Below are 21,124 nucleotides of genomic sequence, written 5' to 3'. Positions count from 1 at the left end.
AATTTTGCAATTTGCATGATTCTACTGAATGCACGGATTGGTGTAGCAATTCTAATCGGTCCTGAAATATCTCATGATTTCTACGATGGGACATTGATTTGTGCGACAATCTTTAAACGATCATTTGATTAATGCAAAACAAAAGGAACGACTTCAATCAGTTTGGTACAAACCTGTTTTCGTGTGTGTGATGTTCGCGGTTCGAAATGATTTTCGTGTGATTTCGTGTGTTTCTTCCCGATATTTTTTTATAATTCTAATTCTCGATTATCGTTGCATCTCATCACTGATTTGTTCTCTCTCTCTCGCTTGCTCTCTTCCGTGTCTTCCCGTCTCTCTCATCTCCGTCTCACTCAACGCACGGTTTGACGATGATGTGATCCGCCGGAGGGGAAAACTTCCATCCCGTTTGCTGGTGTTTGTTTCTTTTGGCTATTTTTGTTTTTGATTTTCAAGATTTTTTTTTTCAGAAAGCAGTGCACAAATTCACAAGTGTTTATCAATCATTTTGGGGTATTTTTCAAATTATGCTCAATTCAAATAACAAGTAAAGGCGATGAAGGAAAAAGTGTGGATGGTGTGAGAAAGAGAGGGATGGGCGATTTGCTAATTTTATGATTGCAAAAGTGCCAATTGAATTCGACTGTGTATGATAAAATTAACTTTCAAGCGTAAGCCATTTTCATGTGGAATTATCGGAGAACTCGAGTAAAAAAAATGACTATGAGATTGTTTTAGATCACTTTTCTTGCTTTATTGAACACACTTGACGTACTTTTCACTCGGCAAGAATTTTCACGGTTCGATTTCAGTATCTCGTTTCTTAAAGACTAACCTAAACTTTAATGATGTGGTTGCTTAAAGAAGTTGACATTTAAAATATTCAAAATCATCTTAAGGATTTCATTTAACATTATCAAACAAAATTGCCACATTTTAAAACTTAAATCAATATCATATTCGAGACAAAGAGAATGATTTTAACGTAATAAATGTTTGATAAAGTCACAGTTTTCCTTAAGACATTTCAAAAAATCCCTTATCACTTTGTCTTCTAAGCGAAAATTTATTTTCCTTAGCACTAAAGTTGTACACATTCAGCTTGCAAAATTTGTAACAAAATCTTCAAAAGAAAGGGGGAAACTCTTCCCCCCTGAATAAATTTTCCTGCAAATGCTAATCCGTCCTGCTAGTTACCCTATATCTTTGCTGATTGCATCCAATTTAAGTTCCTTCTCAAAGGAGTGGGGAGAAAGAAAGGAAGGAAACTGAGCAGAAAGGGGCAGCAAGATTTACATAAGCGTAATGACGATGATTAGAAACATTCTGGCGGAAAATGAGCATGCTTTTTGGGTTGGAGGGGGAAAGGGGAGGCACTTACTCGGAATAACTACAACAAAAAACTAATACTATAAGAGCTCTATAGTTGAAATTTGTTTGTTCTTCTCGCTTAGTATCGCAAGCTTAAATTTAGTCACTTTCTTGTTCTATACATGAGCAGAATCACGGATTAAAACACTGGTTAATCTCTCTTTCTAATAACAGGCAAATTATGGAAATCCTCAAATGGCAAATTAAACCTTTCTCTATAAATTCGATCTGTAACTAAGCTATTCATCTTACTTAAGGCAAGCCATTTATGGTTTGATTTCTCACACAATCACCATTTTGTTTGACATTTACATCCTCAAATGAAATTTTAAATTGACACTTCCTTAAACCTATTAAATTCATTGCCTTTAAAATGTCAAAAATGTCATAAATGTCAAAAATGTCAAAAATGTCAAAAATGTGAAAAATGTCAAAAATGTGAAAAATGTGAAAAATGAGAAAAATGTGAAAAATGTCAAAAATGTCAAAAATGTAAAAAATGTCAAAAATGTCAAAAATGTCAAACATGTCAAAAATGTCAATAATGTAAAAAATGTCAAAAATGTCAAAAATGTCAAAAATGTCAAAAATGTTAAAAATGTCAAAAATGTCAAAATGTCAAAAATGTCAAAAATGTCAAAAATGTCAAAAATGTCAAAAATGTCAAAAATGTCAAAAATGTCAAAAATGTCAAAAATGTCAAAAATGTCAAAAATGTCAAAAATGTCAAAAATGTCAAAAATGTCAAAAATGTCAAAAATGTCAAAAATGTCAAAATTGACAAAATTGATAAAATTGATAAAATTGACAAAATTGACCAAATTGACCAAATTGACCAAATTGACCAAATTGACCAAATTGACCAAATTGATCAAATTGACCAAATTGACCAAATTGACCAAATTGACAAAATGACAAAATTGACAAAATTGACAAAATTGACAAAATTGACAAAATTGACAAAATTGACAAAATTGACAAAATTGACAAAATTGACAAAATTGACAAAATTGACAAAATTGACAAAATTGACAAAATTGACAAAATTGACAAAATTGACAAAATTGACAAAATTGACAAAATTGACAAAATTGACAAAATTGACAAAATTGACAAAATTGACAAAATTGACAAAATTGACAAAATTGACAAAATTGACAAAATTGCCAAAATTGCCAAAATTGCCAAAATTGCCAAAATTGCCAAAATTGCCAAAATTGCCAAAATTGCCAAAATTGACAAAATTGACAAAATTGACAAAATTGACAAAATTGACAAAATTGACAAAATTGACAAAATTGACAAAATTGACAAAATTGACAAAATTGACAAAATTGACAAAATTGACAAAATTGACAAAATTGACAAAATTGACAAAATTGACAAAATTGACAAAATTGACAAAATTGACAAAATTGACAAAATTGACAAAATTGACAAAATTGACAAAATTGACAAAATTGACAAAATTGACAAAATTGACAAAATTGACAAAATTGACAAAATTGACAAAATTGACAAAATTGACAAAATTGACTGAATTGACTAAAATGGCAAAATTGAAAAAAATGTGTTATTACCGCCCCCTCCAGCTGTCAATCAAAACAAAATGGCGATTGTGTTAAAAATGTATAAAAACAAAAACACTATGGTATCCTTTCCTCCTAAAACTTTCTTTGAGCTGTCAATCACATCACGGACGGATGGTTTGCGTGAAATTAAACGTCAAAAAGTAGGCATTTTTATGTTAGCATTAATTTGTTCGGTTTGCATTTTGCACACTGCAGTGTGGTTGGTTGTGTTTCGTTTTGTTAACTAGGTACATTAAACATGAGCTTCAAGTTTACGAGTACAAGCTGACTGAAAAAGAGCAAAAGAAAGCAGGCAGTGGGTGGTAGCGGGCGGTGTGAGGGTTTTAAGTTTCAGAGAAAAAGAAAGGAAAGAGAGAAGAAAAAAACCGAGAGTCAGTTCTGGTTGGATTAATCAAAGCAGTTAAATGATGAACTTATTTGTTTTTAAACAATGAATGACGCAGAATGGAAGATTTGAAAACGAATGCCGGAGGGGGAAATGATTCGAGGAAGGAACAAAATTTTCGCGCGGTGCCAATTTGCTTGATTTTTAAAGTTTTTACACGATTAATTTTGCTCTTTTTTGCTTTATTTGCGAGGAGATTTTACATGGAGACGCATGGTGTGTTTCACGAGTTAAAATTTAGACAATAAAAAAATCAAGGAAACGAACGAATATTTACAGAAAGGAAAAATTCTGCTTGACCAACTCACCTCGGAAGCACCATCTGCCGGTGGCCCGCGCAACCAGGATGAGCGCAATGGCGGCCAGCACGATCAGCGCCGCCAGGACAATGCCAATGATGCCGCCGATGCCGACGCCGCCCGACTCGTCCACCTCGGCGTCCAGCGAGCTCAGCATCACGGTGTAGTCCTGCACGCCAAAGTCGTTCGACGCTCGGAGGGTGTACTTTTTCGTGAGGTCCTCCAGCGTGAGACCGGCGATGGTCAGCGTGACGTTGTACGCACCGGATTCCTGAGGAGAGATTTTTTTTAGTAATTTCACATTGAAAAAATAACTATTTAGAAGAACAATATGTTAAAACAAATTTTGATCTTTTTATCTGCGGTAGTTGAAATTGAAATTAGAAAACTTAAGTTTAATGATGAAATATTGACTTTTTACAAAACTTCTTGATATGATATTTTTAACAATATTTCTGTTTTTTTTTTCCAAAGAATGAATTGAATAAAATCAGCCCATGAAAACGGGAACCACTTAACCGCAAATAAGAAACGATTTAGTCAACGTAGCTTTGTTATTTGGAGACAGTAGTTCGTAATATTGAATTGTTGGCCTTTTTTTAGAGTTAGTCTTGATTTAAAATGCTCAAAATATTTATGTTGAAAAGATCAGAAAATTTCGAAAATGATTATTTAACCATAAGTTGCTGAGCTAGACATTACAAAATGGGGCTCTTAGAGTTAGACTTAAGGTGGTATTAGACTGTGACAAACAAACAAACTTGCTCTTTTTTCTTTTTAACAGTTACCAAACTTGCAAACAAAGCTAAATTTATACAAGCTGACAGTTCAGCAAACAAATGCAAGCAAACCGACCCCGATTCTAGATGGCCTACGATTTAAAAAATCGCCAAAAATCAATGTTCAACCAATTTTTGATCTTCAAAAAGCGTCGGAAAGAAGAACTCTTTAAATTTCTGAAAATTTTAGCACTGGAAGTTTTACTTGTTTGCCAATGTTTATAAAAATGCAATGTGAAAATGTTTCTGATATTTCAGGTAAAAAGAATTATGCAGTAATTTGTTTTGTGGCCCAAAATATGCCTCTATGCATTCTATAGCTGAAAATGTAAAAAACATGCAAAAAAATTAAATACTAAAAATTTAACAGGAAAACATAAAACAAGTAAAGTTTTTCGTAAAACAAAAGTTGATCCTAATGACCTCCCAAACTTGGAAAAATAAAAAAATCGTGTTACAAAAAATCGAAGTAAAACAGAAAATAAAATTCAAAAAATCTTTAAGAAATACAAATTTTCAAATATACATCAAATCTTATGGAATCTTGTATTTGTGAACCAATGACACAAAATAATGTATTTGGTTAAAAGAAAAGTCCCAAAAGTTTGAGCCAAATCTAAGCTTTTTCCCAACAAAAGCTCAACTTTTCGATCAAATACCTGGTTTTACTACATTTAATAGCTACATACTTTTACGTGTAATATTACATAAGTTTGTATAACATATTAAAGAGCTCCATATTTTTATGTGTGTAAATTTGTATTACATAATTCAAGGCAAATTTTACATGCAGACCTTTTATGCGCAGCTGAATAAAAGCCTTTTCACTGTGTAGATGTTTGGAAAGATCATCAAAGAAACGCAGTAAAAAATCTCATTGTATTAGTTAGATCTGGAAATCTTTTATGTTTAAAAAAGTCTATAAATTTTCCTCTAAACATGTGTAGTTTGTTGAGTTTGTCTTTAAAAGGAGACAAGAGCCGTTTGTTATTTATAAATTTGTGCTTTCGATGAAAAAAAAAAAAACAGATCCAGTTCAAGTTCAAAAATGATTTTCAATTAGTCAAGATAGATCTAGCAACTAAAGTTATGCAGAATTTCCAACTCAGCCCTTTTCAACGAACCATCTTTGCTCCAAAATCTATATATTTTTTTTCATTTAAATAGCATTTTGCAAATCTTTAAAGTGTTTTTGAGAATAAGCTTAAATTGATTATAGATTGTCTGTTGGAACCCAAAAGAAACAATTGCCTAATTTGCAATAAGTTTAATTTGAATAGAATTTAATTAAACGTTTTTTTAAATGACTTAAGTATGCGCCATATCTTTATTGTTTAATATTGATTATTTTCCAAAGAATTATTGGCTTGAGTAATTTTTTCGTGAGTTGGTTTCATTAGGACCTAAAAATCTTTTAAGTATAATTTAAGTTTATAATTGTATGAAAAAACGACAAAAAAATGCAACTTACCAGTTGCTCAGGCACTCGCGCCGCAAATCGGTCCTGTTCCGTGCCCTCCTCGATGCCGACTCCGTCGACGGTCCAGTGGGTGCGCGGCTTGGGGTTAGCTTCGATGACCAGCGTAACGTCGACGGTACGACCCAGAGTCAGTCCGTGGATGGTGTGCTCTGGCAGGTACAGAGGGGGGACTACAATTTTAAAGAGTAAATTAGTTGATTTTGAAGAAAATTTCATACGAAGAAGAAAAACTTACAAGAAACGGCCAACTGCAGGCTGGTCTGCGAGGATCCCTCGGGGTACGCAAGGTGTCTGGCCTGGCAGATGAGTCGCTTGCCGTTGTCGTTACCGTTGATGATTCGGCGCAGCGTTAGCGCGGTTCCCGTGGTTCCGTCCTGTTCAAAGTCCTGCTGCTTGTCGACGCCGTCGTAGATTGGGTCGTTTTCTGGAATTATGAAAAATCATTGAAAGTTTGTTTTCTTGGGTAATTCGGGGAGATTTGACTTACCCAAGAACCAGGCCAGCTGGGGATCCGGATTTCCTCCGGTGGTCACGCAGTGAGCGGTGATCTGCTTGCCAGCTTCAAAGTAGGTGGTCTCCGGTTCCAACTGAATGGTCGGCTGAGACGGGGACACTGAAATCATCAAACATTTAATTAAGTCTCTTTTCTCTTGCTTCTCTTTCCAGGTAATTTCTAACCTGCCACGACAACATCGATCAGCCCCTCGGCGCTGAGGCCGTCCACAAACACCGAACACTTGACCTGGCCGTTGTGGGCCGTCGTTATCCGGTCTATCGTGACGCCGCACTGGCCCTTCTGGTAACCTTCGCCAAAATACTGGAGGCCGTTGGCCGCCGGTTGACCCGGCGTCAACGCCACCTGTTGGCTCGAACTGGGCAGGGTGAATCTGGAACGGAGTGAAAGAATTGGTTAAATTTCTTAAATTTCTTAAATTTCTTAAATTTCTTAAATTTCTTAAATTTCTTAAATTTCTTAAATTTCTTAAATTTCTTAAATTTCTTAAATTTCTTAAATTTCTTAAATTTCTTAAATTTCTTAAATTTCTTAAATTTCTTAAATTTCTTAAATTTCTTAAATTTCTTAAATTTCTTAAATTTCTTAAATTTCTTAAATTTCTTAAATTTCTTAAATTTCTTAAATTTCTTAAATTTCTTAAATTTCTTAAATTTCTTAAATTTCTTAAATTTCTTAAATTTCTTAAATTTCTTAAATTTCTTAAATTTCTTAAATTTCTTAAATTTCTAAAATTTTTAAAATTTCTAAAATTTCTAAAATTTCTAAAATTTCTAAAATTTCTAAAATTTCTAAAATTTCTAAAATTTCTTAAATTTCTTAAATTTCTTAAATTTCTTAAATTTCTTAAATTTCTTAAATTTCTTAAATTTCTTAAATTTCTTAAATTTCTTAAATTTCTTAAATTTCTTAAATTTCTTAAATTTCTTAAATTTCTTAAATTTCTTAAATTTCTTAAATTTCTTAAATTTCTTAAATTTCTTAAATTTCCTAAAATTTCTTAAATTTCTTAAATTTCTTAAATTTCTTAAATTTCTTAAATTTCTTAAATTTCTTAAATTTCTTAAATTTCTTAAATTTCTTAAATTTCTTAAATTTCTTAAATTTCTTAAATTTCTTAAATTTCTTAAATTTCTTAAATTTCTTAAATTTCTTAAATTTCTTAAATTTCTTAAATTTCTTAAATTTCTTAAATTTCTTAAATTTCTTAAATTTCTTAAATTTCTTAAATTTCTTAAATTTCTTAAATTTCTTAAATTTCTTAAATTTCTTAAATTTCTTAAATTTCCTAAAATTTCTTAAATTTCTTAAATTTCTTAAATTTCTTAAATTTCTTAAATTTCTTAAATTTCTTAAATTTCTTAAATTTCTTAAATTTCTTAAATTTCTTAAATTTCTTAAATTTCTTAAATTTCTTAAATTTCTTAAATTTCTTAAATTTCTTAAATTTCTTAAATTTCTTAAATTTCTTAAATTTCTTAAATTTCTTAAATTTCTTAAATTTCTTAAATTTCTTAAATTTCTTAAATTTCTTAAATTTCTTAAATTTCTTAAATTTCTTAAATTTCTTAAATTTCCTAAAATTTCTTAAATTTTTTAAATTTCTTAAATTTCTTAAATTTCTTAAATTTTTTAAATTTCTTAAATTTCTTAAATTTCTTAAATTTCTTAAATTTCTTAAATTTCTTAAATTTCTTAAATTGCTTAAATTTCTTAAATTTCTTAAATTCCTTAAATTTCTTAAATTCCTTAAATTTCTTAAATTTCTTAAATTTCTTAAATTTCTTAAATTTCTTAAATTTCTTAAATTTCTTAAATTTCTTAAATTTCTTAAATTTCTTAAATTTCTTAAATTTTTTAAATTTCTTAAATTTCTTAAATTTCTTAAATTTCCTAAATTTCTTAAATTTCTTAAATTTCTTAAATTTCTTAAATTTCTTAAATTTCTTAAATTTCTTAAATTTCTTAAATTTCTTAAATTTCTTAAATTTCTTAAATTTCTTAAATTTCTTAAATTTCTTAAATTTCTTAAATTTCTTAAATTTCTGAAATTTCTGAAATTTCTGAAATTTCTGAAATTTCTGAAATTTCTTAAATTTCTTAAATTTCTTAAATTTCTTAAATTTCTTAAATTTCTTAAATTTCTTAAATTTCTTAAATTTCTTAAATTTCTTAAATTTCTTAAATTTCTTAAATTTCTTAAATTTCTTAAATTTCTTAAATTTCTTAAATTTTCTTAAATTTTCTTATATTTCTTAAATTTCTTAAATTTCTTAAATTTCTTGAATTTCTTAAATTTCTTAAATTTCTTAAATTTCTTAAATTTCTTAAATTTCTTAAATTTCTTAAATTTCTTAAATTTCTTAAATTTCTTAAATTTCTTAAATTTCTTAAATTTCTTAAATTTCTTAAATTTCTTAAATTTCTTAAATTTCTTAAATTTCTTAAATTTCTTAAATTTCTTAAATTTCTTAAATTTCTTAAATTTCTTAAATTTCTTAAATTTCTAAAATTTCTAAAATTTCTAAAATTTCTAAAATTTCTAAAATTTCTTAAATTTCTTAAATTTCTTAAATTTCTTAAATTTCTTAAATTTCTTAAATTTCTTAAATTTCTTAAATTTCTTAAATTTCTTAAATTTCTTAAATTTCTTAATTTTCTTAAATTTCTTAAATTTCTTAAATTTCTTAAATTTCTTAAATTTCTTAAATTTCTTAAATTTCTTAAATTTCTTAAATTTCTTAAATTTCTTAAATTTCTTAAATTTCTTAAATTTCTTAAATTTCTTAAATTTCTTAAATTTCTTAAATTTCTTAAATTTCTTAAATTTCTTAAATTTCTTAAATTTCTTAAATTTCTTAAATTTCTTAAATTTCTTAAATTTCTTAAATTTCTTAAATTTCTTAAATTTCTTAAATTTCTTAAATTTCTTAAATTTCTTAAATTTCTTAAATTTCTTAAATTTCTTAAATTTCTTAAATTTCTTAAATTTCTTAAATTTCTTAAATTTCTTAAATTTCTTAAATTTCTTAAATTTCTTAAATTTCTTAAATTTCTTAAATTTCTTAAGTTTCTTAAATTTCTTAAATTTCTTAAATTTCTTAAATTTCTTAAATTTCTTAAATTTCTTAAATTTCTTAAATTTCTTAAATTTCTTAAATTTCTTAAATTTCTTAAATTTCTTAAATTTCTTAAATTTCTTAAATTTCTTAAATTTTTAAATTTCTTAAATTTCTTAAATTTCTTAAATTTCTTAAATTTCTTAAATTTCTTAAATTTCTTAAATTTCTTAAATTTCTTAAATTTCTTAAATTTCTTAAATTTCTTAAATTTCTTAAATTTCTTAAATTTCTTAAATTTCTTAAATTTCTTAAATTTTTTAAATTTCTTAAATTTCTTCAACTTTTTAAATAAACTTACGTGCAAAACTGGATTGGCCGTCCAACACGGCACATGAGGCTGACATTTCGCTGATTCTCGGTGACCACCACCTGGGCCGGATCAGTGTCCACCCGGATTTGTGACTGTGCGCTGATAATGGCTGAAAAGATATAAAAAAAATTCATCATAAATTATGCATTCAAGCTTAAACACCGCGGCAACAAATTGCTGGAAAAAAAATAATCAAATATTGATTTTCGGTGGCAAGTTCCAACAGGAAGGGGAATAAAATCACTTGATTTAAATTATGCAATGCTATGCAAAACTCTCCCTCTGGATGCACACACAACTTCTAAAAACAATGCAACACAAATCGACTGGATTGCAGCGATTTGGGATTTGTTGTTTTTCCGGTTTGTCCACCGGATGGAATAAAATGTTTTTGTTTGCAAATGAATTTCTGTATGAATTTTTCATGAGTGATTTTTTTTGCGCATGTTAAATTTCTAAACAGAGCAAGATTAATGGATTGTGATGGCATATGCCGCCCCTCGCTGGAAAAAAAGACTCTTTTACTTTTGAGCAAGAACACAAATTACTTTAATCCCCTTCGGATGAGCGAAATCCTGTCTCAACTCCCGAAAAAAGTTAACTACTTAAATTGATGTTTCCTCCTGATTCTCCCAAGAATTTCCCCCTCTAAAACAAGAAGAAAAAAGAAGAATTTCATCCTGCCAGTTCCAGTGGCTCCCATTAATCCTAACCCTAATCTCATTTCAATCTAGTTGGTCCTCCCCCTCGGGGGAGGGAAAAAAAGCTCGCCGGTCGTCGTCTAATTAAAACGGACCACCGCTGAGAGCTTCTCCCCACCACCCTTCCTCCCATAAAAAGTGGGCGATGGAAAATTTACCACCACACAATCACAACTTTGTCAATATGATAGCTTTGGCAAAAAGTTTTCAAATTTGTGTCCCTCCCACGATTCGTGTGTGTGTGTGAGTGTAGCAATTTGGTTGGGTGTGGGTGGACGTTTCATTTATTTACTTTTGCAAGCCCATTTGAAACTTGAAAGCTTCCAGCAACAAGCGGGATGAGAATATAGCGCACCAAAAAAATGAAGCAAAATATTCTCATTATCCTTGACTGATTAACTAATTAAGGGGGTCGTTAGATGTAACCGCAAAACCGGCGGGCGGAAAAGTTCTTTTTGGGGACGTTGCTGGTTATTTAAAGAGGAGTTAACGTACAGTTTCGTGTAATGGAAGCAAGTGAATGTTTCGACGAGTATGTTTTGATTTGTAATATGGTAAAATTCTATTTTTTAACAGTTCAATTTTCTTTTCAAAATGACATGTTTTTAAATTAAAAGTATTCATCTTAAAGTTTAGGTGTTTCATAAGATGTCGAAAAATGTATGGCTATTTTAAAATGGAATCCTTCTACCGCCTAAATTTTTTTCCGATTTTTTTATTTTTTCCGTGTTAAGGAGGTCATTTTGAGCACCTTTTTTTGTACTAAATTTTTTTGCCTTTCTTTTTTTATGTTTTTCTGGTTTCAATTTTAGTAACTATATTTGTAATTATCTTGTTAAAATAATTTTTGTTTCTGATACAATGTGGCTAATAATACCACCTCCTATAAATAACTTTTATCTATTAAGTTTTTACATGTTTTTTATAGCATATTGTGGATTTAGCTCAGCTGGATTTTCTGGCATCTTCTCACGGTCATTGGAAACGGTCGTGGATAGACCTAAGGGTTCCCAGTTGGAGTGAAAAAAATCAATTTGTAGAAAAATTTTGAATTAAATTTTGCTTTTCTATCACTTCTCCGACATCAGGAATAATTGTTTGAACATGCTCGCATTTTTTTATTCGGTCGGAAAAATATTATTTTTCTGGAAAAAACTTTCATTTTTAATCACATGATCACCCCTAATTCTGGCTCGATGCCGCCATCATGCGACCGCGTGCTCCGTTTGTTTGTCAACAAAGCTGCAGCTGGATGGTGAGACGAAGTGAGGGGGGTAGAGATTTTGACATTTTTATGCCCGCATCTGGCCCGCCGCCTATTTCGTCGATCGTTGAGTCGCCGGTCGTTTCCAGCGACCGAGTCCAGCTAGGAACTGATCGTACAATATCTTCATTTTTTAAAAACAAATTTTTTAACTCTAAAATGAAACCATTATCATTTTAATTGAAAAAAAAGGCTTGGAGGCACAGACTGGGGCAGTAAAAAAATACTGCATAATTACTTTCAAATGTAATAAAGAAAACATTAGTAAACAATACAGCCAAATTTGACCCCAAAAATGTTTTTTTTAAACATTATTAATGATTTTTTTTAAACAGATCGTATTTTTTTTTTTTTGATAAATTTAGTTATGGCGATTTTTTTAATTCAGATGAAGCTTTGTCCATGCATTCCATGTGTCAAAAGAAGCAATTTTACATCATTAGTTTTTCCATACAAGTCACAAAACAATTGGAGGCTGGTCATTAAAAATGGGAGTGTAAATGTATGAAATGCAAATGTATCAAGAGAATTGCTGAACGATGTGATGTCTTTGGCAAAGTTGTTGGTTATGGTAAGGACTTACCAAAAAAAAAAATAGATTTTTTATGTAAAATGATTTTACAAACTTTCCAAAATACGTATTTTTACATTCTCAAACAAAAAATAGATAGAGAATAGATAGAGGGGACTAAAAAGACATCTTTTGAGCCATAGTGCTATCTGGTTAAAGAAATAAGAATTTTTAAAGTGTTTTTTTGTTTTTGGAAAATATCGCAAACTTTGTCAAAAAAAAGTATTTTTTTAGCAAAACCAAATTTGAAATCGTAAAGTTTTTTTATTTTTTGCCTTCCTCATCTTACTGAGGAAAGGCTATAAAATCATTCGAAAAACGAAATTCTAAATTTGATCTCCTAGACCCACCTTCACGTATTCCTATCGACTTAGAATCAAATCCTGAACAAAAGTCTGTGTGTGTGGTGGGATGTTGATCAAAAAATTTGCACTGGATTATCTCGGCACTGGCTGATCCGATTTGGACCGTTTTGGTCCCATAAGTCGCTATTGAAAATTATAAAGTTTAGCTAAAAAATGATTTTAACAAAAGTCCGGAAAATTGTAAAAAGGGTGGTTTTTGTTAGAAACCCCTTCATGTTATACATTTTTAGAGATGTATTCAAAATACCATTTCAACGAATTTAGAAGCTTGAAGATTCGACGACCCTTTAAAAATTTATAAGCACTTAAGTGTTACTTATGAACTTTTTAGAGGTCGGATCTCATATATTACGATGAAAACGTTGTCCGACCCTTTCAACGAGTTTAAAAGATTGAAGATCTGATAACCCTATCAAAAGTTATAAGCACAAAAGTGCCTTGAATTATGAAGATCTGACTACCCAATCTGATGGTATGAATAATGAATCAAGTTGATAGAACACTGACTTTTTGTATCTATTTTGTATAGCATTACCCTCTAAATGTGAGGAAGGCACTAACCACCTGAGGGTGGATTAAGTAACGTTTTTTTAAATTAAATTTACCGTTTTCATGTTAAAGCTATATTTAGGAAAATTATGGATATTTTTTTATCTTTTTGTATTTTTTAAATACTTCTTGAAAGAACAGCACACCTGAAGAAATTTCCTGGAATTCTCTATCTGGAATTATGAAATACGGGCAATTATATTCTGAGAAACTTTTAATTTTTAACGAACGATTTCTCGGATTGATTGATCCAATTTTAAATGCAAAAAATATTTATGCGAATGTTTCTGAGATGTATTTTTAAAATGTAAAAAAAAAAACAGAAGAAATCGAATTTTTATTCTTAAAAGTTGGAATACCGTAAAACGGGGTGACTTTGATAGCCGGGGTGACTTTAAAAGGTTTGCGATTTTTCCGCAAAATGAAGAGTACAATTAAAATACGTAAGGAATGGTTCAGAAACATACTGACCGTGGTAGAGAAGTGTTCAAAGTACCTCATGAAGAACTTTTCATAAATTTTTGAAAAGTTTATAAAGTTAGTTAACTATAGTTAAGAAAATGTGGATGAAAGTCATTATTTTAAACTCTTCAAAGTGTCATGATTTTCTCAATGAACATGATTTTTAATCGGAAAACGGAATACATTTTCGGATTCCTTGGACAATTTTTCACTAGGAGAAGGTTAAATAAGTTTGTAAATAATAAATAATGTGTGTTTTTGAAACACAATTAAAAAAAATCTCCAAATTTATAGGCAAATTCAGTTGAACAAATTTCATGTAAAAAGTGAAAACTTGTGATTCGTGCTTCGAATTCAGTTTAAAATGCAATATAAATCGATAATTTTATAAACAAAACTATTTTGAACAAATTTCAGGCAAAATTCCGACTTTTTAACAATTTTACCTAAAATTTATATGTATTTTGTTAAAAAGCTTATAAACTTAGTTAACTTAATATAAACATTGATTTTTTTTCTCACAAACTATATTAGCTACTTTAGTGATGGTACATTTATCGTACAAATAAAGTTTGAACATCTTAAATATGATTTTAACAAGAAAAACTATGACTATCAAAGTCACCCCGGAATTAAAACCAAGAATTTTGACCGTAACTATTTTTCTAAACACTATTGAAAAAACTTTTTTTCCAAAATAGTGCATGGACTTTGTGTGGCCTACCCCAGTACATGTTTTAAAAATAATAATCTTGAGAAAAACCTTACCTGTTGGAAAATATTCTAAAAACAAATTGAAATCCTATCAAAGTCACCCCGGTTTACGGTACCTTGAAAACGGTACATATCAACAAGTAAATTACAAATTCGATTTTGCATTAAAAAAAAGGTGCAGGTGGTTATGTTCTACATGACCAATATGACAAAGAACTTTGTACAAAACTCTAAAAATCATGCTATTTTTATTTATATTTTTTAATTCTTTGCCTATTTATTTAATACTGAATAATTAATTCTAATTAAATTTATTCAATCAATGGCACCACCCGGTAGAACCAACCCCCAAAATCATGAATTTTGATACCCATATTGCCCCAAGTCGTATGGTTCGATAAATGTCCCCCGGTAGAACCTTCCCTCAGGGCCATGGCCACTCCGGGTGTGGCCAATCCTGTCAAAATAACCATTTTCATTACCAGTTTCAAAAACCATGAATTTTGATACCCATATTGCCCCAAGTCGTATGGTTCGATAAATGTCCCCCGGTAGAACCTTCCCTAAGGGCCATGGCCACTCCGGGTGTGGCCAATCCTATCAAAATGGCCATTTTCATCACCAGTATCAAAAACCATGAATTTTGATACCCATATTGCCCCAAGTCGTATGGTTTGATAAATGTCCCCCCGGTAGAACCTTCCCTCAGGGCCATGGCCACTCCGGGTGTGGCCAATCCTGTCAAAACGGCCATTTTCATTACCAGTATCAAAAACCATGAATTTTGATACCCATATTGCCCCAAGTCGTATGGTTCGATAAATGTCCCCCGGTAGAACCTTCCCTAAGGGCCATGACCACTCCGGGTGTGGCCAATCCTATCAACATGGCCATTTTCATCACCAGTATCAAAAACCATGAATTTTGATACCCATATTGCCCCAAGTCGTATGGTTCGATAAATGTCCCCCCGGTAGAACCTTCCCTCAGGGCCATAGCCACTCCGGGTGTGGCCAATCCTGTCAAAATGGCCATTTTCATCACCAGTATCAAAAACCATGAATTTTGATACCCATATTGCCCCAAGTCGTATGGTTCGATAAATGTCCCCCCGGTAGAACCTTCCCTCAGGGCCATAGCCACTCCGGGTGTGGCCAATATCCTACCAGTTTGGTCCCAACCCCATTGCCTTGAATCATTCTGGTTTCCGAGTGACCGTTCTAACAATATTCTTTAGAACAGAATTCCTCCAAAGGTGGTGCACAACCTGTGTCTTTCAATGTGTGTATGTGTGTGTGAGCAATAAAATTACCACCGTCGATCCGTCTCTGACGGATTTTCGGTCAAAACTAACTGTTCAGAGGCTATCTGTTAGCTTATATAGTCCGCATGAAATGTGACAACATGGTGCAAATTTTGCCTCGTCTCCTGCTTTCTTGGAACTGTCACGCGAGAATGTTGCACCATTGTTGCCACACTTCATTCGTTGCTGACCCCTTCCGCAGTACCAAGTATGCAACATTTTCGTAACGCGCGACATTTTTCGTTTTTCTGGATTGACACCTCACCAGAATAGAGCCCTTAGGACAAAGTTCTTTGTCAAAAAATTCTTTAATATGTTTTGTCGATATTTTCGATATTTTCACAAAAACACGGTTTTCTAAAAATCTCTTCAAACAGATTTTGCTTTTTTAATCCTCAAATCCTTCAAAAAGTGAAATCAAAATATCCGTTTTTTTTTCAATTCTCTTAATAAATAAAATTAAATTTTGCCTACAGAATTTTTTACATTTACACGCGCATTTTGTACGACCAGCCCCCAAAATTTTATAGAGACTTGTATGGAAAACTAATAATGCAAAATTTTTTTTTTACATATAGAATGCATGGACAAAGTTTCATCAAAATAAAAAATGCAAAAAAAATGCTAAATTGTAGAGAACCAGAATTATGGTTTAATATGGTTATATGGAAAAACATAAGTTGCCCAAATTGTGAGTTTTATAAATATCAAAATCCAAAAAAAATTCTTTAGATATTTTTTCCCAAAAGGAACTGAAAAATTGCTGTGCTGGAAAGTCGATTTTAATGTTATACTTTAATGGGACATATTTTTATTCTTTATTATTTCAGCCCTTTATGCAACAAGTTATTTTCTTGTTTTTAATGTTTTTCATCTCTAGACTCGTTTTTTCAATGAATCCAAAAATATTGTCAGAATTTTGTTTTTTTTTGCCTTCGTGATATTTGCCATTTGAAAATTGTTTTCAGAATTACTGGTCTAAAATTTATCAAAATTGAATTAAAAAAAAATATAAGAAACACTTCATATGAACATTCATCGCTTAGCTTTCAGAATTTCCATATTTTTTTAAATCTACTCAACGTAAGCTTTCCCCAAATCAGCTTACATGAAAGAAGCCCTCCAGCAATAAATTTACCTCAACTGACAGCAAATGACAGCGCAAGCCAAAAAAATATGATCTGTCCGTGGCGTGGTCGCGGCTTTCCTCGGAATCAGTCTAGTTCTACATGAAAAAAGACAAAAAAATAACTGTCCCCGGCATATATAGAAGAGCTTTCCACTAGTGACCGGAATTCTGATGCCACCCCAAAAATGGCCAACAGCCTCATCGTCGTCCTCCTGTGTAGCGTGTCAGTTACGTTCATGTTTTTGGGACTCGACTTTTTTTTTCTCGACTGTTCATTCTTCCAGCTGTCAGCTGATGGTCGTTCACAGGAGAGTTAGAACCCACCACACACTAGCCCCGGGGATGATCCCCCCCACTATCAGACTGCAAAAAGCCCAAAAAATACGGCGGAGAAGGCCCCGTGTAATAGCCGTGTTAGTGGGTGTCCCCTTTTTGAGGCCCACTCCGGAGCACGAAAGTAGTTTACTGGCTTTTCGTGGCCAGAAACCTGTCGCCGACGGCTAGTTGATGGTTGGTGAAGCTGGAGATAACATGTTTAGTGCTGGGCCGGGATTTTGTTTCGGCTGGGAAATAAAGTTAAACCGATACCGGAGGGGAGGGGGGGGGGGGAGTCCTTAAGAGTGGCGAAAAAGTTTCCACCGGAAATTTACGATCCGTGGCCGAGTGCCAACGGAAAATTAGGTTAGTTGCGAAAATTGCGGCTCAAAGGCCCGGCAGCTGCAGCAAAAAAGGTCTCAATACAGAGTGCTGGAACGTTTAATAGAGTCGGTTATTTGCCCCTCGCCATGTGGGCACACGTGGCGCGGCCATCAGCAATCAAGTGCAATTAGATTTTATGAGGAGGGAGAGAGCCGGGCTGGCATGACAATTTCAATTTGTTGAAGATTTCAGATTCATAAATTCAGTGTGTAATAATTTCACTAAAAATGATAGTCAATTATTAAAATTTAAAGTTTTAAAATCTGTAAGAAATTTCGTTCCTCAAAAAAAATCCTTAATTCAAATTACAAAAAAAAATCTTTCAAAACTATGACCCACTGTTGCATGTCCACCATCACAAGCATCCTAAGCCATCCTCATCGTTCGAAGACCTCGTATTAACCTGGATTTGGTACGCAAAGCACAGTCACCTGGAAAGAACTGCTGGACATACACACACGTACCCCCAAAAAGGACACCACCAAAGACAAAGAACCACAAGTTCGAAAAAAAACAAACACAAAAAATAAAACTTCACAAAGCAAAACACGTCCAACCAAAAAAAGTGGCTAAAAAAAGCAGACACTAGCGCAAGAATAACAGTTCGCGAATCAAACATTTGCATACAAAGAACCTTCATTTAGGGCACCACACACACTTTCTCTCTCTCTCTATCTCTCGAAATGCGAAAAACCGGTTCCATCCTGTGGTAGTTGGGTGGGTCAACGTCATCGTAGTGGTCTTTGGTACACGGTGAAAAAAGTTAAACCAAATTTTGTGAAATTTACTTGAAATTGTTTTCTGACTTTATAAAACAAAAAATAAATAAAAAGTTTAATTTATAAATTTCAGAAAAAAAACCCTGAATTTTTGCAGTGTTAATTGTTCAACTCTTCTGGTAGTCGTTGATGGTCGCAACGTCCAAAAACCAAAACCGATACGATACGACCTAGGAAAACAGTTCCTCTCCAGAATGCTAGAACGGAATTGGGAAAAAGTAGGCAAAAAATAATCGTTGGTGGTGTAATATTTTGACACATGAGCAGTTCTCTACGAAATCGATCTTTTTTCAATTTTATTTTTTAATATTTTTGAATCCGGTTGAAACTTTTATTGTGCCTTCGGTATGCCCAAAGAAGCCATTTTGCATCATTAGTTTGTCCATGTAATTTCCATACTATTTTTTATGGACAGTAGGCCGTCCAAGAAAAATGAAAAGTTGTCAAATCTTCGGTGCCCACCGTAGAATGATAGATTAGGATGTCAGGAACAATGTTTTCATACAACAAAAAATTCCCAAAAATGGTTTACAACTCGCGCGCGGAGCTTGAATGAAAAAAGTGCATTTTTCGAGTATTTTTCAGAAATGCGAGTAACAATCATACTAAAGTAATTCAACCCGAGCATGGGTAAATAACAAGGGAAATGCGTAATAATACCTTTCTCTGGTATCAATACCAAATTTTGGTATTCCTGGACCATTTAAAATTTGTCTTGAGGATTATGCAAGAGCAAAATGTGGTATCATACCAATTTAAGGTATTGTTTTGATATTGCAAAATTGCAAAATTTGTCAATGGTCGAACACCACATATTGGTATTTTTGGTATTACAGTGTTTTATCAAATTCCTCTGAAACTATGGCAAAATTTTGACCAATTTTGACAAAATAATTAATTTTGCGCTAAAATTATGTCTCAAAGCAAATGCTTTCATTGAAAACCGGAAATTTCAAACTTGATTTTAAACATTTTTGATATACCCCCTAAAGAAATTACTTGAAATTGTGGAAAATTTTCTAAGTCAGGATGGCACATTTTGGTATTATTTTGGTATTGAAAGGTTTCATCAATTTTCTCTAAAACTATGGGATTTTTTTCCCAATTTGGACAAGATAATAAATTTTGCGATAGAATGACTTGAATAAAAACCAAATACTTTGAAAAACGAGTCAATCGAAAGATTATTGAATTTTGGTGAATTTCAATCCAGTTTTATTTTAATAACACTTATTTTTAAATCTTGTTATTTTTCAGAATCTTCAAGAACTTCATGCACAGGCCGTTCATCAATGACAAATGCATTCGGTGTGGTGAAGAATATCACTAAGAACAACATGGAATCATCAGGTGAGTAGATTTGGCTGTTGCATATGGATCATTTCCGTTTTTTCACTAACTGCAACTGCTGCACTAAAAATGGTATGAAAATACCAAATTTTGGTATTACTTGTGCAAATATCAGCGACCAAAATGTGATCTTGGTTGCCCAGTAATAGATGGTAAAATACCATGAAATCAAACCAATATCATGTTTGTGGAAGACCACAGGAATACCAAAATATGATTTTCCAAGGGCGCGGGAATACCTAAAATTAAAACCATGACAATACCAAGTTTTGATATTCAAGCAATGTTCAAAAATCCAGAAGACCTCAACTTGGTATTGAAATGGTTCTATTTTGAGGTATTATTTTAACGTTGGAATAACATGGTTTGGTATTGTTGTGCCCTCCCACATACAAGACTTTGGTATGATTTCATGGTATTTTACCATCTATTACTGGGCAACCAAGGGCACATTTTGGTCGCTGTTATTTGCTCAAGTAATACCAAAATTTGGTATTCCCGTGTTATTTACCCCTGCTCGGGAAATTTTGTCGCCATGAGATTCAAGTTAAAGTTTAATGTCCCCTGAACAAATTTTTGTACAGACATAGTCCATAAAAGCTTGTTTTTGGGCATGGCAGGGCGTTTTAAAGAGAAAAATTGTATTTTTTAGCCAAAAAATTTCAAAAATCACCCCCTAAAACGGGCCAAAAAAATTGCAGCCAAAACTAATGCATTCAGCTTATAGGAAATTTTACGGAGATCATTTTGCTTTATTTAACATTCAATTTACGTCCACGCAAAGCCAAGATATTTGCATTTTAGTGAACAAAAAGTGACGAATTTTCAAAATTCTTGGTATATAAGCGTTTTTAGCATAAAACATTGTCTACTATGATTACAAACGGGAAGGCATATATTTTGGAAATTTTTATTTTGCTCACTCAATAAAAGCTATATAATAATATTTCATGAAAAATCATGAGATTTTTTCACAATGTGACGTAAACGACATATTTATATGTACTGCTCTGTGCTCTTCTCAATATGAACAAATAAAGCTATAATGGCCAACTTTTTTTTGAAAAAATAGTTTTTTATAAATGAATTTGTTTCATTCAAATGTACATACATAAAAAAAATCACGTTCACAGCTTGGAGATATGAACTTTAATAAAATTAATTTTGATTTATGATTATTTGTCGTTTACGTCATATTATGAGAAAATCTCATGTTTTTTCATGAAATATTATCAACAAATATCGTTTTTGAGCGAGCAAATAAAAATACTCGAAAAATGCACTTTTTTCATTCAAGCTCCGCGCGCGAGTTGTAAACCATTTTTGGGAATTTTTTGTTGTATGAAAACACTGTTCCTGACATTCTAATCTATCATTCTAGGGGTG

The 21,124-nt window shown here is 31.7% G+C and overlaps 2 protein-coding genes across 4 annotated transcripts in view; one reads left to right on the top strand and one right to left on the bottom strand.

The window, feature by feature from the left end:
* The window catches only part of LOC6051685, a 505,391-nt gene that overhangs the window by 184,349 nt on the left and 299,918 nt on the right, over positions 1-21,124 (top strand). The window lies entirely within an intron of this gene.
* The window catches only part of LOC6036699 (fasciclin-3), a 164,883-nt gene that overhangs the window by 39,278 nt on the left and 104,481 nt on the right, over positions 1-21,124 (bottom strand). For all 3 annotated transcript variants that reach the window (XM_038251267.1, XM_038251268.1, XM_038251269.1), the window contains exons 2-7: positions 9,841-9,961; positions 6,585-6,793; positions 6,394-6,519; positions 6,142-6,330; positions 5,898-6,076; positions 3,657-3,918 (exon numbers count right to left, since the gene is read on the bottom strand). In XM_038251267.1, the coding sequence (XP_038107195.1) occupies positions 3,657-3,918; positions 5,898-6,076; positions 6,142-6,330; positions 6,394-6,519; positions 6,585-6,793; positions 9,841-9,961 (1,086 nt within the window). The remainder of the gene's footprint in view (positions 1-3,656; positions 3,919-5,897; positions 6,077-6,141; positions 6,331-6,393; positions 6,520-6,584; positions 6,794-9,840; positions 9,962-21,124) is intronic.

The sequence above is a fragment of the Culex quinquefasciatus genome, chromosome 2 (assembly GCF_015732765.1).
Source record: "Culex quinquefasciatus strain JHB chromosome 2, VPISU_Cqui_1.0_pri_paternal, whole genome shotgun sequence".
Taxonomy (NCBI): domain Eukaryota; kingdom Metazoa; phylum Arthropoda; class Insecta; order Diptera; family Culicidae; genus Culex; species Culex quinquefasciatus.
This window is presented reverse-complemented; position numbering and strand designations above follow the sequence as displayed.